Source organism: Lontra canadensis, unplaced genomic scaffold (genome assembly GCF_010015895.1).
Source record: "Lontra canadensis isolate GAN:19392208 unplaced genomic scaffold, GSC_riverotter_1.0 scaffold100, whole genome shotgun sequence".
NCBI lineage: Eukaryota > Metazoa > Chordata > Mammalia > Carnivora > Mustelidae > Lontra > Lontra canadensis.
Genome location: NW_022631094.1, coordinates 6,123,415 through 6,144,213, shown reverse-complemented (window position 1 = coordinate 6,144,213; position 20,799 = coordinate 6,123,415). Strand labels below are relative to the sequence as shown.

The 20,799-nt window shown below is 39.1% G+C and overlaps 1 protein-coding gene across 2 annotated transcripts in view; it reads right to left on the bottom strand.

Annotated features, from left to right (window-relative positions):
• The window catches only part of CCNY (cyclin Y), a 224,438-nt gene that overhangs the window by 18,523 nt on the left and 185,116 nt on the right, over window positions 1-20,799 (bottom strand). For both annotated transcript variants that reach the window (XM_032837811.1, XM_032837810.1), the window contains exons 5-7: window positions 19,770-19,805; window positions 18,578-18,635; window positions 18,372-18,491 (exon numbers count right to left, since the gene is read on the bottom strand). In XM_032837811.1, coding sequence (XP_032693702.1) covers window positions 18,372-18,491; window positions 18,578-18,635; window positions 19,770-19,805 — 214 coding nt within the window. The remainder of the gene's footprint in view (window positions 1-18,371; window positions 18,492-18,577; window positions 18,636-19,769; window positions 19,806-20,799) is intronic.

The window sequence follows — 20,799 nt, the reverse complement described above, 5'->3', positions numbered from 1 at the left end:
TAAGCCATGGCTCCCTGTGTAACAGAGCAGCGACTATGTGCCAGGCGTGGGGCCCATCACTGGAGACACAGGAGTGAGGTACCAATGGCTCTGGCCGCACAGTGGAAAATGGGCTGGAAAGGAGCACAGCTGATAGGCATGAGAGACTCTGCCGCAGTCGGGATAGGAAGATCAGGGTTTGAACCGGGGACATGACAGGAGAGACTGACAGTCCTATCAGACCAACCTAGAGTCCAGTGACCCCCGACAACCAAGAAGGTGAGCTGCTGCAGGAGACCTGAGGCTTCCAGCTCGTGCAGCTGGATGGGCAATGCCTTCTGAGACGGGGAGCCCTGTTGGGGGAAGACAGTTACAGGTGGACAGCCCAGAGGACGTTCGCCATGTAGGCGGTGCACACACACCTTGTGAAACTCGAAGAAAACAGCACTCAGAAATGTGAGTATCTGCGGCACATGAACAGAATTAAGCATGGATCCCAAGGCCTGGGGAGACAGCTTAGGGAGAGAGAAAAGGAGGGGCCAGACCAGAGCCTTAAAAGCCCCTCCTGTTTTAACATCTGGAGAGAGAGTAAGGAGGCAGCAAAGGAGAGGGAGGAATAAAATCTGGTATGTTCTGCTCTTAAGATGTTTAATACTTTGGAGAAAAAGCTACAGGGCAGACAGAGGTGTTTCTAAGTAGCTGCATTAGGCTTACAATATTATACAGGGCTTATAAAAAGGAAATTGATCTCTTTCATAGTGAAAAATAAAAGATGTAAAAACACTTCAGGCAGTGACTGTGTGGGTAGAGAGGGGTGAGGAGGCCATGGGGGTGGGGTACTAAGAAGGGAGGGTAGGGAGAGAGAGGGAAAAGGGGAGAGAGGAGGAGAAAGAGAGGAAGGGAGGAAAGATGGAAGAAATGAACCTTAATGGAAGCAAAACTCTAGGCCAATAAAGAAAAGTCAGATCAGGGGCTCCTGGGTGGCTCAGTCAGTTAAGAATCTGACTCTTGATTCTGGTTCAGGTCATGATCTCAGGGTTTATGAGATCAAGGCCTGAGTCCTGCTTCACGCTCAGCACAGAGTCTGCTCTGTCTCTCCCTCTGCCTCCCCCTCATCTCTAATAAATAAATAAATAATTTTTAAAAAGAAAAGTCAAACCATCAGCTAGCAGCAACTCCACAGAGCTTCCCATGGTTCTCCTGATCCCTAAACCACAGGCAGAGAAGAGTCCTACACCGCCTCCAAAGCAGCAGGGGCTCCCTTTTGGCTTCTGTGGCCAGCTCGTACCAGCCAACTGTCTGTGAAACAGGTGCACGGTCAACACCCAGGGAGTCTGCTGCTCCCACTGAAACAGGGGTTCTTCCAAGATAGGGAGAGGGGGTGGCTGGCACTCAAATGTTTGCTGAATGAGCAAATAGATGAGTAACAGTTCTTTTGCTTAAGAAGGGTTATTATTCCACTTTTAGTCCTTTATTAATGAATAAACAATTTTTTAAATCTTAAAAACCTAGACTCTTAAAGCTAACCTCAGATACCAGGTGTTCCCAAGAATGGATCAAGGGGGTACTATACTAAAAGCCAAAATCATGAGAAGAAATTACTAATATATTTCAAATTCCAGATAGCCAATAAACTGCTAAGAAGTCCAGTCTTAAATATACTGGAAAGTAATGAAACAGGAAACCATTATAGGGCAGGTCTACATTGATATACCAGCAAATTAGTTTGGGTGACCCTTCCACTTACCCCACATCCCCCTGGCTGTGTTTTTCTGAGTATAGTGTAGGTAGTTGCCTTCTCAGTCTCTCCACCTAGTAAACCCTAAGTTCCCTGAGGACAATGACCGCGTCTCATTCCCACTTGTGTGCCCAGCATCTAGCCCAATGCTAGGAAAGGGTGTAACCTCAGAGTGCTTGATTCATGGACACATCACCCACGTAAGAGCTCTCGCTCTGGAATCTGGCAACAAGAGGGTACATTTTCATATGAGGGACTGAGGTAAGAATGAGGCCACAAAGAATGGCATCCCAGAAAGGGAACTGCATTGACAAAGGCAGAGTAGATTTAAAAGTGACACTGAGCCCATGGTTTGTGAGCCAGGTGTAGTAGTTCAGAGGAGGACTGAGTCCACTCTGCTGTGCCAAGCACAGAAAGGCAAGAAGACCTTCCAAGAAGCCCCAGGAAGTCACACAGCATGGCATTCTTAACAACATTATAGCACCTTTGTGGGAGTTTCCAAGCCTCTCTTGGTGAACAGAAACGTAACAGCATTTGGTTGTGACACTTACTGGTGAGAAAAAGTAGGTCACTGACTAGAGCTCAACGATATTTTCAATTTTTGAAGATTTTGCATTTTAATGTCACTTATTATATTAAATGAGCAAAAAGAGTGGGCTAATGTTTTAGATCATGACTTTCATTTGTGTGAAAATTGTCGTTCTTCAGGTAAAGATCCGGGCCAGGTCAAGCAAACTGCAGCCAGACTCTGACCTTGGGACCCCAGACTGCATCTTTTACAAAGGTGGACAATGAACTCTTTTCATTCTCCATCAAGAAGAGCTACACTTGGGGCGCCTGGGTGGCTCAGCTGGTTAAGTGACTGCCTTCGGCTCAGGTCATGATCCTGGAGTCCTGGGATCGAGTTCCGCATCCCACTCCCTGTTCCATGGGGCAGTCTGCTGCTCCCTCAGACCCTCCCCGCTGCTTGTGCTTACACTCTCTCACTCTTTCTCTTTCCCAAATGAATAAAAAAACAAAACAAACAAAAAAAAAAAACCTTAAAAAAAAAAAGCTACACTTGTGGTGAGCACAGCATAAAGAACAGACTTATCAAATCACTATGCTGTATATGTGCAACAAATCCAACACTGTGTATCAACTCCACTCAAAATAATTAAAAAATTAAAAATTAAAAAAGAATCACAAAATATACAATAATATATAATAATACGAATTAAGAGCAGAAAACTAAGACTGGACCTAAGTAAGTCTTCAGCTTTTAAAAGCATGAGACAAAGGCGGCTGTGGAAACAATGTTCACCCTAAGACTACTCCTTTATGAAGACAAGGTATGCAACCCTTGCCAAGCTTCCCACTGAAACAGATTCTCACTGGCTCGGTGCAAGTAGGTGGCTACTCAATTCTCTCCTTACCTACTTTATACCACAGTTAGTAGACTTATTAATAAGTATGTTAGTGATATTTACAGTAACATTTAATACTAAAAAAGAACAAAAAGAATTCAATGTCTGATATTCCACTAGGGCTAACTAAAGGAATTAGGTATTACAATACACTCCATTACCAAGGGAAGGCAGCTGTTATGCTGGGAGATGAGGCATTCATAATAAGCTCCACTTAATAGCATGTAATTTAGCAGAACTTGTCAGTAAGGCCATATTCAAGGGTCAGCTTCAATTTCTTTAGTAAACTCCCAGATGGATATTTTAATTCTCTGCCAAGTAAAATAATAATTGATTTTGCCTAAACAATATTCTTAGACCATTCATTGCTAATAGGACAAGCTTACTCAATTAAATTTTCAGATTTAAATTCATGAGAAGGACTATCCTAGGAGTCTCTAGAAAATACAGGTTAGTGAGCAATTATAGAGTAATGAAAAGCATTCAGCTGACCGCATGTAACAAAACTGTTCAAAAGCATGGGGGAGGAATAAAATGCAAACTCTTGGAATCAAGGATATATACTAAAACCTTGACGATACTGAAATTATTCCCAACCGATTTGAGAGCATTAATCTAGGACTACCAGAGAACACAGTGATGTAGGAGGACCCGAGCCCTCCTCCTGCCATGGATACAATTAAGTAACACCCACATCAGTGTGAATAACCCAGAAAACAACCTGAAGACTGGCAGAACAAACTCTCCGCAGCTAAATGTAGAGAAGAGGACACAATGAAGAGGGTAGCAAGGGCAGAGACATGGCTGGGAGCCAAATGGACTCACAGGGCCTGTCCCCAGGAGGGAGGGACATATGGGCATGGAGAGGGGGAGAGAAACAGACCCTCACACCAGGGAGCCTGCAGGGGAAACCCACAAGGGGAAGACACATCCTAGCAACAATAGGCTTTGGAAACCAGAGGGGCCAAATTTTGCAATTTCTTACAACCAGTGGGGCTTAACACCTGGAACTTTAAACATCAGTGGTCTCAGCTCTGGGAGAGTAGGCAGGGTAAAAGGAAACGGAGTCTCTGCCCTTAGACAGCACAATAAACAACCCCGCAGAAATACAGCAACAAAGAGCAGTTTGAAAAAACCATTAGGGGAGGAAGATTTGCTTACTAATTCAAGCATGTCTAGAGGGGCAGAAACCCTTGGGAGACTTTCCCAGGAACAAAGGAGCTGGCAGGGGCCATTTCCCTCCCCTGCCCCCTAGCCAAAACACAAGGGCATGTGCTGTAACCAGCACAGTGCAAACATGCTCCCACCTAACTTGCTTAACAGCATCCCCCACACCCCCACATTCTCCTGTGGACATGCCCCCTCCAGCCAGGCCTCTGCTCCCACAGGAGGCCCAAGCAAACCTTGCTAACACTGTGTTCTGCTTCTACAGATCTGCTTCTACAGATCTGCCCCCTCCAACCAGCAGGCCTAAGTCCCCAAAGCTAAGGTCCCCTACCTTAGTGGACCAGCACAAACCTTGCTAACAATGCCCACCGGCACCCACGTTCTCCTGCAGTCCTGTTTCCTCCAGCATGTTTTTGGCCAGAGCCCCTCCAATGTGTGCTACAACCCTGGCAGTGTGCAAAGAGCCCTAACAGGGGCTAGCACAACCCCAAAGTGACTTCCACCCCAGGGACAGAGGAAGATAACCTCATATACCAGTCCGACTGTGACCCCAGCAGTGGCCTAAGGACAGGTATCTGGTATGACTGCAACACCTCCTTCCCCTCCTCCCCACCCCCCACACAACCAACACTTCTCAAGGAACAAAACAGGGAAAGCATCTGCCACTGGGTGCTACTACATCTCTGGCAAATGCCTAGGCTGACTCAACTCAAGCCCAAGGCAGTCCCAGACTGGCCTATGTAGGAACCAAACCTTCCCAAAACAAGCAAAATGAGACACTGCAGGCTACTGGACTAAAAGCAAAAGTGGCTTAGCCACAATAGCAGGACACACACAACACACCCAGGAGACCCTCCAGCGAAGCACCAGGTTCTGGGGAATAGGAGACACCGTACTTCAGGGCACTACTTCTTTACAAGATCACGACTTTCAACAGCAGGAGACATGGGTGACTTTCCAAAAACATAGAAACAGACACAGACACAAAATGAGGAGACAGAGGAATATGCCCCAAATCAAGGAAAAAAAACAAAAACAAAAACACAGCAAGAGAGTTAAATAAAACAGAGATAATATGCATGACAGAGAATTCAAAGTAATGGTCATAAAGATACTCACTGGACTTGAGAAAAGGGTGCAAGACTTCAGTGAGACCCTCAATAAAGAGACAGAAAACATAAAAAAAAGAACCAATCAGAGATGAAAAACTCAACATCTGAAATTAAAAATACACTAGATGAATAGCAGACTAGAGGAAGCAGAACTGACCATCATCTGAAGGACAGAGTAACAGAAAGTAATCGAGCTGAATAGGAGAGAAAAAAATAATAAAAAATGTGTAATGACATTCACATTACAGAGATCCCACAAGGAGATGACAGAAGGAAAATAAGGCAGAAAATTTATTTGAAGAAATAACAGCTGAAAACTTCCTGAATCTAGGGAAGGAAACAGAAATCCAGATCCAGGAAGCACAGAGAGCCCCCAGCAAAATCAACCCAAAGAGATCCACATTAAGACACAGAGAAATTAAGATGGCAGAAAGTGATGACAGAGAATGTGAAAAGTAGCAACATAAAAGAAGACATTTACATATGTGGGAAACCCTATAATCTGGTTATTGGCAGATTTTTCAGCAGAAACTTTGCAGGCCAGAAAACAGTGGTATGATATATTCAAAGAGCTGAAAGGAAACAACCTGCAGCCAGTCCTTCAGAACAGGAGAGATAAAGAGTTTCCTAGACAAACAAAAGTTAAAGGAACTCACGACCACTAAACAGCCCTACAGGAAATGTTCAAAGGGGATTCATTGAGTGGAAAAGAAAGACCATAAGCAGAGGTTAAAAAAAAAAAAAAAAAAAAAAAGTAGGAAGCACAGAAGGAGTAAAATTAAGTATATCTATAAAAATCAGTCAAGGGGTTCACAGAATTAAAAGGAAGTAAAGTATGACACCACATACCTAAAATGTAACAGGGAGAAGAGTAAAGAATGGGTTCAAACTTAAGTGATGATCAATTTCATATAGACTGCTATATGCAGAAGATGTTATACTCAACTCTAATGGTAACCACAAATCAAAAACCAATAATAGATGTTAATATACCAATAATAAAAATGTAAACATGTAAACATGTAAAAAATAAATCACTAAAGAAAGCCACCAAAATGTGAATAAAAAGAGCAAGAGAAGGGACAGAGAAGACTACAAAAACAACCATAAAACAATTAAGAAAGTGGCATTAAGTACATAACTGTCAATAATTACTTCGAATGTAAATGGCCTAAACACTCCAAAAAAAGATACAGGGTGACAGAATGGATAAAAAAGTAAGACCCACCTATAGGCTGCCTACAAAAACTCATTTCAGACCTAAAGACACATGAAGATTGAAAGTGAAGGGATGGGAAAGTATTTATCATGCAAATGGAAGTGAAAAGAAAGCTGGGGTAGCAGTAGTCATATATGACAAAATGAACTTTAAAACAAAGACTTTAACAACAGACAAAGAAGGGCACTATATAATGATAAAGGGAAAAATCCAACAAGAAAATGTAACAATTGTACATATTTATGCACCTTACATGGGAACACCCAAATATCTAAAGCAGCTAATAACAAACATAAAGTAATCAATAGTATTAATAGTAGGGCACTTTAATACCCCATTCACAGCAATTGGTAAATCTTAATCCAAACAAAAAGTCAATAAGGAAATACTGGCTTTGAATGACACACTGGACAAGATGAATCTGTTATATTCAGAATATTCCACCCTAAAACAGCAGAATAAACATTCTTTGTAAGTGCACATGAATTATTCTCCTGAATAGGTCATATATTAGGCTACAAAACACATCTCAACAAATTCAAAAAGACTGAAGTCATACATGCATCTTTTCTTACCATCTGCTATGAAACTAGAAATCAACAACAACAAAAAATCTGGAAACAACACAAATATATGGAGATTAAATAACATTCTACTAAACAATGAATAGGTCAACCAAGGAATCAAAAAGGAAATAAAAAAATAATAACGACAAATGAATTTGAAAATACAATAGTCCAAAATATTTGGGATTCAGCAAAAGAGGAAAGAGGGAAGTTTACAGCAATACAGGCCTACCTCAAAAAGCAAGAAAACTCTCAAATAACCAACCTAACCTTACATCTGAAGAAACTGGAAAAACAAGTCCAAACAAGCCTCCTCCCCCCGCCAAAATATGAAGAAGAACCAAATAAAGATTAAAGCAGAAATAAACAAAATAGATACTACTAGCAATAGAAAAGATCAATGAACTCAGGAGCTGGTTCATTGGAAAGATCAACAAAATTGATATACCTTTAGCCAGCCTCACAAAAAAAAAAAAGAGAGAAAGAGAGAGGACTCAAACAAATTCAGAAATGAGAGAAACAATAACCAACACCACAAAAAATAAAGAATTATAAAAGAATATTATCAAATATTATAAGCCAACAAATTGAACAATGTAGAAGAAATGAATAAATTTCTAGAAACTTATAACCTCCCAAAACTGAATCAGGAATAAAAAATTTGAACAGACTAATTACCAGCAATGAAACTGATTCAGTAATCAAAACACTCCTAAGAAATAAAAGTCCAGGACCTGATGGCTTCATAAGTAAATTCTATCCAACATTTAAAGAAGAGTTAATACCTTTAAAAAAAGAAGAAGAAGAAGATGATGAAGAAGAAGAAGAGGAGTTAACACCTATTTCTCTCAAAATATTCCAAAAAAAGAGAAGAGGAAGGAAAGGTTATGAGACCAACATTGTCCTGATTACCAAAACCAGATAAAGACAACATAAAAAAGGAGAACTACAGGCCAATACCTCTGATGAACATAGAGGAATATAGCAAACCCTCAACAAAATGTTAGCAAACTAAATCCAACGATACAGTAAAAAATCATTTACCACCACCAAGTGCGATTTGGGATGCAAGGGTGGTTCAGTATTTGCAAATCAATCAATGTGATACATCACATTAACAAAGAAAGAATAAAAATCATATGATCATTTCAAAAGACAAAGAGAAGGCATTTGACAAAGTACAATATCCATTCATGATAAAAATCCTCAACAAAGTACGTTTAGAGGAAAAATGCAACACAATAAAGGCCTTATAAGAAAAACCCACAACTAATATCCTCAGCTTTTCCCCTAAGGTGAAGAATAAGACAAGGACGTACATTCTCACTTTTATTCTACATAGTACTGGAAAACCTAGACACAGAAATCAGACAACAAAAAGAAATAAAAGGCATCCAAGTCACTAAGGAAGAAGTAAAACTTTAACTATTTGTAGATGACATAACAGGACAGTACATACAGAAAACCTGAAAACCCCCACCAAAAAACTACTAGAATTGACAAATTCAGCAAAGTCAAGGGTACAAAAATCAATGTACAGAAATCTTGCATTTCTACACACCAATTAGGAGGCAACAGAAAGAATACAACCCCGTTTAGAAGTGTACCAAAAACAATAAGATACCTAGATATAAATCTACCCAAAAAGGTGAAAGATCTGTACTCTGAAAACTATAAAATACTGATAAAGAAACTGAAGGTGAAACCAAGAAATGAAAGACATTCCATGCTCATGGATTGAAAGAACAAATATTGTTAAAATGCCTATACTATCCAAAGCAATTTACACATTTAATGCAATCCCTAACAAAACAGCAACAGCATTTCTCACACAACTAGAACAAATAATTCTAAAATTTGTATGGAACCACAAGACACCAAAGTTATCTTGAAACAGAAAAGCAAACCTGGAAGCATCCCAATCCCAGACTTCAAGTTATATTACAAAGTGTAATAATCAAAACAGTACGGTACTGGCAAAAAACAGACACACAGATCAACAGAACAGAACAGAAGACCCAAAAATAAACCCACAATCATGTGGTCAATTGTCAACAAAGCAGGAAAGAATATCCAATGAAAAAAAGTCTCTTCAATAAACGGTGCTGGGAAAACTGCATAGCCAGATGCAAAAGAATGAAACTGGACCATTTTCTTATACCATACAAAAAAATAAATCCAAAATGGACCAAACAACAAAATGTGAAACCTGAAACCATAAAAACCACATAAGACAACACAGACGGTAACTTCTTTGATGTCAGGCATAGCAAGTTTTTGTTTTAGATATGCCTCCTGAAGCAAGGAAAACAAAAGCAAAAATAAACTCTTGGGACTACATCAAAATAAAAAGCTTCTGCACAGCAGAAGAAACAATCAACAAAACTAAAAGTCAACCTACACAAGGGGAGGAAATAATCTCAAATGGCATATCCAATAAAGGGTTAGCATCCAAAATATATAAAGAATTTAGAAAACTCAATACCCAAAAAACAAATATTCCAATTAAAAAATGGGCAGAAGACATGAACAGACATTTCCCCAAAGGAGACATACAGATGGCCAACAGACAAATGAAAAGATGTTCATCATCACCTACCATCAGAGAAATGCAAATCGAAACCACAATGAGGCACCACCTTAAACTTGTCAGAAAGGCAAAAATCAACAATACAAGACATAACAGGTGTTAGCGAGGATGTGAAGAAACAAAGAACGCTCATGCACTGTTGGTGGAAATGCAAACTGGTACAGCTTATGTGGAAAACAGCATGGAGGTTCCTCAAAAAGTTAAAAATGGAAATACTCTATATGATCCTGCAATCACACTACTGAGTATTTAGCCAAAGTACACAAAAACACTAATTCAAATGGACACATGCACCCCAATGTTTACTGTGGCATTATTTACAATAACCAAATTACCGAAGCAGCCAAAGTGTCCACTGATTGATGAATGGATAAAGAAGATGTGGTATATACATACACAAACAAAGACACACACATACACAATGGAGTATTATTCAGCCATAAAAAAAGAGAATGAAATCTTTCCATTTGCGACAACATGGGTGGACCCTGAATATAATGCTAAGCAAAATAAGTCAGTCAGAGAAAATAAATACCATATGACTTCACTCATATGTGCAATTTAAGAAACAAAACAAACAAGCAAAGGGGAAAAAAAGAAAAAGACAAACCAAGAGACAAACTCTTAATTATAAAGAACAAACTAATGGTTATCAGAGGGGAGGGTGGCAGGAGGATGAGTTAAATAGGTGATAGGGATTAAGGTGTGCACTTGTAATAAGCAAAAGCCTGATGTATGGAATTGCTGAATCACTATATTGTACACCTGGAACTAATATAACACTGTAAATTAACTAAATATAATTAAAATAAAAACCTAAAAGAACAAAAAAGTCTGAGAAACAATTACAGACAAGAGGAGCCTAAGGAGATATGACAACTAAATATAATATGGTATCCTGGATGAGATCCTGGGAAAGAGAAGGGACAATGGGTAAAACTAAGGAAATGTGAATAAAGCATGAACTGTAGTTAATCACTATCAGTTCTTTAATTGTAACAAATACACACATATAAGAGGCCAAAAATAATGTTATAGATGTTATATAATATTACAGATGTTAGAAATAAACTAGGTTTGAGGTATATGGGAACTCTATACTATCTTCGCAATTCCTATATATCTAAAATTAAGAACTAACTCAAGAAAATGTACCAATAAAAATGAAAATGCAATATATGAAAATTTATGTAAAATACATGAAGCTTAGAGGGATATTTATTAAATCCCCACATTAAAAAAGGAGAAATCTCAAATCAATAACCTAACCTTCCACCTTAAGCTGTAATTTCTATTTCTTTTTTTTTTTTAATTTTATTTATTTATTTGACAGACAGAGATCACAAGTAGGCAGAGAGACAGGCAGAGAGAGAGGCAGAGAAAGAGGAAGGGAAGCAGGCTCCCGGCCAAGCAGAGAGCCCGATGCAGGGCTCGATCCCAGGACCCTGGGATCATGACCTGAGCTGAAGGCAGAGGCTTTAACCCACTGAGCCACCCAGGCGCCCCTTAAGCTGTAATTTCTTTAGTTTAATTCCTGCTTGGGTATTTTAATTCTCTACCAAGTAAAATAATATACAATTGGTTTTTCTAAACAGTATTTGTAAGTAACCAGAAGAAAAAGAAGAGCAAACTAAACCTAAAGTAAGTAGGAGGAAGGAATCAATAAAGATTAGAGTGGAAATAAATGAAATAGATAACAGAAAAACAGAAAATCAATATAACTGAATGTTGGTTCTTTAGAAAGATCACTAAAATTGATAAACCTTTAGCCAGACCAATCAAGAAAAAAAGAAAGAAGACTAAAATTAGTAAAAGCAGGAAGAGAAGGAGACATTACAACAGACTTAACAGAAATAAAAATTACAAGGGAATACTATAGACAACTATTATCCAACAAACTGGATAACTTAGATGAAATGGACAAATTCCTAAATGACACAAACTAACTGAAGAAGAAACAGAGAATTGGAATAGACTTATAATAAGGAAAGAGACTGAATTTATAATATAAAAACTTCCAACAAAGAAAAATCCTGACCAAAATGGCTTCGGTAGTGAATTCTACCAAACATTTAAAATCAGAATTAACACCAATCCTCAAACTCTTCAGAAAAACAGAAAGGCCCGGTGGTGTGCATTAAGGAGGGCACATATTGCATGGAGCACTGGGGCACTGGGTGTTATATGTAAACAATGAATCTTGGAACACTACCTCAAAAACTAATGATGTATGGTATGATGACTAACATAACACAATAAAAGATGAAAATTAAAATTTAAAAAAAAGAAAGAAAAAGAAAAACAGCAAGGGAAGGAATGCTTCCTAATCATGAGGTCAGCATTATGCTGATTCCAAAACCGAAGAGATCACAATACACTCAAAGGGCAATATCCCCTACAAATATAAATGCAACAATTCTCAACAAAAATTAGCAAACCAAGTCCAGCAACACATAAAAATAATTATATACCACAACTATGTGGGTAATTTATCCCAGGAATGCAAGGTTGGTTTTAACATATCAATAAAGTAAAGGAAAAACCACATGATCAATCTCAATACATGCAGGAGAAGCATCTGACAGAATCTAATACTCTTTTAAGAAAAACAAAACAAAACTCCACAAATTAGGAACACAAGGGAACTTCCTCACCTTGACAGAAGGCATCTATGAAAAACCCACAGCTAACTTACCCAAGAGAAAAGGACAGAAAGCTTTCCCTACAAGATTTTGAACAAAACAAGGATGCGCACTCTCACTACTTCTATTCAACACTGTGCTAGAGGTCTAGCTAAGACAAATATGCCAGAAAACCCAGGAAAAACCATCCAGCTTAGAAAGGAAGAAGTGAAACTGTATCTATTTGCTGATGGCATGACCTTCCATATCAAAAATTCTAAGGAATCTAGTAAAATACTATTAGGACTAAAATGAGTTCAGCAATGTGGAAGAATACAAGATGAATCTACAAAAATAAATTATATTCCTATACATTAGCAATAAACAATCTGAAAATGAAAATTAAGAAAACAATTCCGCTTACTATTACATGAAACAGAATACCTAGGAATAAATTTTATGAAGAAGTGCTAGACTTGTGCACTGAAAACTATAAAACTGCTTAAAGAAAATGAAGAAAATCTAAAAGGAAAGACATCCCATGTTCCCAGACTAGAAGACTTACTAGTGTTAAGACTAAAATAGTCCCCAAATTGATCTACATATTCAATGCGGTCCCTGACAAAATCCTAGCTGATTTTGTTTCTGTTTGTTTGTTTGCAGAAACTAGCAAGCTGATTTTAAAATTGAAAATGTAAGGGTCACAGAATAGCTAAAAAATCTTGAAGAAGAACACAGTTGGAAGATTCAGAGAAATACTTTCTTTTTTTCTTTTTGAGAGAGAGTGGGAGAGTGAGGGGAGAGGCAGACAGAGAGAGAGAACCTTAAGCAGGCTCCATGCCCAGCACAGAGCCCAATCACAAGATCTAAGGCAAAATCAAGAGTCGGACGCTTAACTGACTGAGCCACCCAGGTGCCCTGAGAGTTACACTTTCTAACTTCGACTACAAAGCTATGGTAATCAAGACAGTGTGGTGTGGACATTAGGAAATACAAACAGACCAATGAAATAAAACTGAAAGTCCAGAAATAAACTTGCCCATTTATGGTCAACTGATTTTTGACAAGAGTTATAAAACAATTCAATGAGGAAAGGACAGTCTCTTCAACAAATGGCACTGCAACAACTGGATATCCACATGCAAAGGAATAAATCTGGATCCCTACCTCACAAAAATGAGTTCCAAATGGATCATACCTAAATGTATATACCTAAATATAAGATCTAAAATTACCTAACTCCTAAAAGAAGACATCAGAGTAAATCACATCACCCTCTGTTATTTAATGGTTTCTTAGATACAACACCAAAAACACAAAAGAAAAAATACATACAGATTGGGCCTTATGAAAATGAAAAACCTATATTGTAAATGATACTATTAAGAAAGTGAATGACAACAGAGAGAATAGGAGAAGATACTTGTGAATCATTACCTGACAAGGGAGTTTTAAGGCAGAACATATAAAGAACTCTTACAATTCAATAATAAAAAGACAACCCAATTTAAAAATGGGCAAAGAATTTGAATAGACATTTCTCCAAAGAAGATAAACAAACGCCCAATAAACACATGGAAAGATGCTCAACACTTCACACCTACTAGAATGGCTAACTTCAAAAAAGACAACAAGTGTTGGCAAGGATAATATGTGGAGAAACTGGAACCCTCCTATTACGGAACTGCCAAGTAGAATGTAAAATGGTACCGCCACACAGAAAAACAGACTGTTCCTCAAAAAAATTAAAGACTTACCATATGACCCAGCAATTCCACTCTTAGGTATATAGCAAGAGAAATGAAAATATATGCCTACTCAAAAAAAAAAAATGTGCACAAATGTTCACAGTAGCATTATTCATAATAGCTAAAAAACAGAAACTCATATGTCCATTAACTGATGAATGAATAAACAAAATGGAAGATTATTTAGCAATAAAAAAGAATGAAATACTCTACATGTTACAAAATGGATTATGTTTAAAAACATTACAGTAAGTGAAAAGCCAGTCACAAAAGGCTATATTCTATCAATCTGTTCTACGAAATGCCTAGAATAGGCAAATCCCTTGAGAAAGAAAATAGATTGGTGGGGTTATCTGGGTCTAGAATAGGGTCTGGGGATGGGGAGTGGCTGCTAAACGGTTTCTTTATGGGATGATGAAAATATTCTGAAATTAGGCTGTGGTGATGGTTGCACAAGATACCAAAAAACCACTGAAGCGCTTACTTTAAGGGGATTTTATGGTAAGTTAAACTATATCTCAATAAAGCTACAAAAAAGAAGAAATTAATAAAAAGGTAATACATCTTCTGTCTGGTTAGTCCCAATTGTTGCCATCCCCATTTCTTCTCCACTCCCCCTTTCTTTTTATGCCCAACTCCTCTCTATCAGCTACTAACTTCCTCTCTCTCTCCCATCACCCATCACTGTGGCCCTCCAGATAGAACCAACCTTATAGGCAACGCTCAGGGGATCGGCTGAGCAATGTCCCCAGGCCAATGACTTCACCACCCTCCCTTCAGAAGGCTTACCTTAATACCTTAAGCAAAATAGCAGAATAGGAGTTTAAAGTTATAAAACGCCCAGAGTAGGAGAAGACTACCACAAGTAGCTCCTGAATGTTCCCCCTATGTTTCAGGCAAAGTGCAAGGCGTATCAATACCACTTTCAATTACCTCAGGAGTAGGCAGTTATTCTACACTTACTTTGATATTTAATATTTATTAGGCACACAGCCTTGTTCCAGATGTTGGTCACAGTGCAATGAACAAGAAAGACAAAAAGATTTTTTAAAAACCTCTTAATCGTGGAACGTATAAACAAAATAAGATAAACGAGTAAAACATAAAAAAATGTTAATTGGTGACAAGTGCTATGAAGAAAAACAAAGCAGGAAATGATGAGAAAGGAATGTGGGGGAGGAGGGAGATTACAATTCAAAATATGATGGCCTCGAGGACGTGCCCTTTGAGCAAAGACTTGAAGGAAGGCAGGGTGGCGCCACACGCCTATCGGGAAAGAGGATTCCAGGCAGCTGTGTCACGTGCCAAAGTCCCAAGGCAGGTACTGGTACGAAGAGAGGCAGCTGAGCTGAAATGAAAGATGGCCTAACCCTGCTACAGGTTACATAAGAGCCTTCTCTGTGTCTTTCTTGAGGAAGATGAGGAACCACTGAAGGTTTTGAACAGAGTAAGTAAAACAATGGTTCAGGACAGAGCCCTGGGCCCCTCTGTCCTATCACCTCTGGGTCATGACTGCTTTAAGGGTAAACATCTGACCTGAAGGAACTGGGTTAGTCGCTGATAAAGCCAATCAAAATTCATCCCCTCTCCAAAATCTGAACTAAACCCAAGAGGCTGAATTAGCCAATGTTGGGCCTTCAGTGCAAAAGTGATGGACAGTCAAGGTTAGGGCAGTTACTTCCCTGCCACGTCCAACCAGCCAGAAGCCAACCTGAAATTCAATATTGCAAACCCAAAGGGAGGAGCAGAGACAAGAAGAGGCAGCCCCAGAAAGGAGACGGATAAAGGAACCTGTTGTAGGGTGAGTACACAGATATATGGGATTCCTGAACCTTCCAATAAATCTCCTGCCTTGGCCTCTTTGTGTGGGTTTCTCATCCTTATAATCAAAATCCCTGGCTTAGACAGGGAGCTGTATTTTGTTATCCAAGCATCACACATGGGACTGAAATGGCTGTCTGTTCATAGCTCTAAGTTTAACCCACTAATAACCCCTGCAGGAAAGGACGGGCTCTACAGAGGGGCAACTGGGCACCATGGCCTTCCACCCAACCCCGGCTCCCCACAGCTGTGGGAGGGAATATTACACAATGCCTCTAAGTGAAAATTTATCAGAAATCAGCAAAGAGCGATTTCAGTTACCTATCCCTTTAATTTCCTCATGTGTCAATATCAATGGCAGAGCTTTCCCAATATTCTGCTAGACTAAAAACATACATTTGGTGATGTAAAGTTACTGTGACTCTTTTAGAATAAAGTTAATTAAGCTGTGAAATACTTGCTTTGCAGTAACTAGGTTCTGAGTATTTGAAGGTCCTGGAAGCTGTCTTAACCACAGGCAGGCTGCAGTTTTGTTCCTTGTGGGCAACAGGGCTGCAGCTAACTTGCTGTCCTCCCCGCACCACCAGCCTCCTCCCACCATCAGCCTCCTCCTGGGCAGCATGCCAGGATGCCAAGAGAATGCCCAGGAGAAAGGCAGAGGTTAATGCTTCTCTGTCTACTCAGACTGAACTTGCTCTGAATGACTGCTTCCAATTCCAAGGGACACAGCAAAGGGAAGAATTATCACACAAGGGTCTAGCTCAGAGCACGCATAGATCCGCCTTCTGCCCAGAGGCATGCAGGCTGACCCTTGGCCTCACAAGCAGCAGCACAGCAGCAGCAGCCGGGGGGTCAGTCTGCAGTGCTGTACCCACCACACAGGACCCCAAAGCTGCTCATCTTTAGGCTGGAACTACCAAGACCTCAAAACAAGCTAACCTCCTGCTAAGCACCAGTTTATCTAAGAGGACAAGTGAAGATTTCAGTAGTTATAATTACTGACAAAAATGCACCACTCCTACAGCACTCCAAAGACATGAATTAACCAATCCTCCCTGTCACCCCTGGAAATGGAATGCACTTTAGATGTTCTCTCAACATCTCTGCCAAAGCTGGGAGTGGCAGGGATTAAAATCTCAGCTCTCTGTCCTCCACAGGACACTAACCTCTTCATGCTAATAAGTCTAAACAATCAGGTCACAGTCAGGTCATAATTTTCTTAAGAATTAAAGGTTAAAAAAAAAATCCCCACCATGTTCCATCCACAGCAGCTTCAAAATAAATCATCATGGCATGAAAGTTTAGTACGAATCCCATCTGTGGTTTCATCTGGTTTTCTTACCCTCCTTTTCTCTTTATCACCATTTCCCTTTACAACTTCAACCCTGTTTCCCGGCTGCATGTTTTTGTAAGAACTTGAAATCCACTGGGTGAACAACTAAGCCATAAATATACTTCTCACATAGGACCGAAGAGCTATTATCATTCCAAATACCCAATGATTACTTGCTCAATGTCTGTTTTACCCATTAGGTGGCAAGTTCAGTGAGAGAAAGCCTGGACACACAAACGACAAACCACTGAATGAATAAACAAACAGGTTTACTGTTGAATTAGCTGAAGGGCATAAAGCTCTTAGTGTCGCAGAGATACAAAGGGTCCTTGGGTGGCCTGTAAACTTTCTAGTGGACAACAATCTCTTCTCAGAAGCAACAGGGAATGGCTTTCTGCTCTCCCTCTGGGAGGGCTCACTCACAGGCACAGCTAACTGCTTATCTGAGTTGCATGCAATGTAAAATAAAAGGTCAGCAAGAATGGGTTCTACTGTCCATCTATTTCCCAAATGAGATTTGACCTAAATAGCCCCTAAAGTTTTAAGAATCTAAGTAAGATTATAGGTTTTTATCTCTGTGAGTCTTAAAGTACACGTCCATGTTGTCTCTATCTTACAAACACATTATTGACACAAAAATCACAAAAAAGAAGGCAGCAACATATAGTACCTCTTCCTATAACAGGAGTCATAGAGGATGTATGTGTTCATCACATCTTCTTAATGTCATTAAAACCTTTGCAGGGTTTAACAGGAAACCGGGACATTAGTAGGGAGTAAGTGGCCTTGGTCCTTCTTACTCCCCTTTAGCCCAAGGTTTTACTTATGTGCATTTAATGTTTCAACATTCATTGGGTTTGAATGTGATTTTACAACTGACTTTAGGTGGGGACGGTGGAACAGACTTCACACCCCCTTTTGGGAGATCCATTCTGTACTCTCCCTGGGGCGGCGGGGGGAGACAACCTTGAAGGCGAAGATGTAGTTTCCCGAGGGTACCTGGTGAGACTCCCTGCTTGCACCCACTCCAGTGATCTAGAGAACGGCTGTGGTCATTGGGAAGGCACTCACCAGGGTGACAATGGCACATTCGGCCGTCAGCTGAGCAGCACTGAACAGTGTCCGAACAAACCGGTAAATCTGCTTCTGCTCTGGGTTGTGTTTATCATAATCTGGTGGCACTTCGGATTTCTGGGGAAGGAAATGTTTTCAGATGACTGGCCACCCAATGAAAACAAAAGAGAAATAATTAAACACCATCAGAAGGAAGAGATTACCGAAAGAGGGTGAAGGTTTTCATCAAAAATATCTAAGAGCATCCTTCCATCTGGGTCCCTGGTGGGGAAAATAAGAGAAAATGGAGTTTACTTTCTGCAAGAATGTCACTTACATTTGATTTAACATATTTCAAAAAACGAAAGTCAATGTTAGATGTCAGAGATGCTACTAGTTATCCACGAATAATCTCTCTTGTGTACAATATTTAATCATTTCTGTTTAAAGTCTATGAAATGAAGGTTATAAACCACATTTAGCTGAATTAACCTAAGCAAAAAAAAAAAAAATCAAAATCTAGATTTTCATTTTCTGAGTTTTCAAATAAACCAAATCTATGCAAGTGACAAACTTCTTTAAATATCTTGCTTCTCAGCAAAGGCTAATGGATATGCTTAAACCATCACTATATGGTAGCTGAAAGGAAAGAAGTTCAAGGGTAAAAATGAACATTCAGTGCGTCCTGGAAATTAATTTGAAATTTTCACAACATTCAACTTAAACACTTCATTAAGAGTTTCACGATTTTATACTGAAAAACAAGAGGTAATGTGTAGAAAAGCTGAACTCAGTAATCCATACATCTCTAAAAGAATGGCTGGTTGTTACAAGGCCAGTAAATGCCATCAAAAGTGGTGACTTGCACTGGACGTACAGTGCCTTGACCTGGCGCCACAGAGACCACTGCACCTCACCGTACCTCACCGCGCCGGCTCCTCCTTCATCTGTTTTGTCATCTGACTTCTACCAGAGAGAAGGTTTCTACTACATTAAAATAGTTTACATCTAAATTTACACCAAAGTTTCTTCTCATTTAAAACTATAAACATTTTTTCTCGTGTTGAAGTAGCACATAGTAAATTTTTAAAATAGTAGTTTATAAAAGAAAGACTGTTTAAGCAAATTATACAGAAACTCAAGAGTGAAAAGGAAGCTGGGCATTATCAAGAAGGTTTGCTATGTTCTGCTGGCTTCAAACACAAACACCCATTTGGTTCCCTCTGACTGAGCTGCTAGCAGTTCAGCACTTACCTGGGAAGTTTTCGTAAATTAAACTAACTCTAGAAATTCCATGACAACATGAGTAAAGAATACAAAGGCTGAAGCAACTAGAACATAAGAGGAAAAAAATAGGAGAAATAATATAGGAGATAATGTGTAATGTTTTTAGCACAAAATTAATCATCCACATACCTGTTTTTGATGTGGTAATATATTGCGAGAGCTACACTGTAAAATAAAATGCAGGGTTCAATGTTTTGTAAGCATATTCAAAATGTTATATGTTATCTTTCTGACCATAAATATATAAATTGAAGTAAAAGTCAAACAATTCAACTGAATAGTCCCATTTAATTCAGACACTGATCAAGAAATCACACTCTCCAAAGGAAGTCAATTTTGTACTCATTCCCTGCAACTATTAAATCTTTTCCAGGAATACAAAAACTTCAAGAGGTATTTAGAAACAAATTCTCTTTCTACTTGAAATTTTAAGCTTTCTTCACTTGTAAAATGTTGGCACTTTGTAAAATCAAGTACTGAAAAGCAAATATCATTGGAAATTTCCAACTTAGTACCTCCTAATTTAGAAAAACTGTAGTTTCTTTATAACTACCTAAAAATTTGAGTATCACCCACAGTGGTTTGCTGGGTTTTTTTTCTTTTAAATCAATAATCTCTTGGCAATCCACCTAACTTATTCATTCACTTACTGAAATAGTACTATAACTCTTTTTTTTTCCCCCAGATTTTTTTTTAGATTTTATTTATTTATTTATTTGTCAGAGAGATGGCAGCAGCACAGAGAGCTGCAGGCAGAACAGGCAGCAGGCAGAGGGAGAAGCAGGCTCCCCGCTGAGTAGGGAGTCCAATGTGGGGCTCAAACCCAGGACCCTGGGATCATGACCTGAGCCAAAGGCAGACACTTAACCAACTGAGCCACCCAGGAATCCCTATAACTCTTATTTTAACACTACCTTAAAATTTCATTTTATATTTTAAAAGATGTGAATTTAATGAAGATACTCCCCTCCCCTGAATATATTTTTCCAAATAATGTTTTTCTGATTTAAAAAATGTGTTACATTCATATTGTAGAACTTCAGGAAAATACAGAAAGTATATTAAAAAAAAAAAGTAAACCGTCTGCCTAAAGATGACTACTGTTAGCTTGAGATACATAGGTATCTATTCCTATTTGGGGCACCTGGGTGGCTCAGTC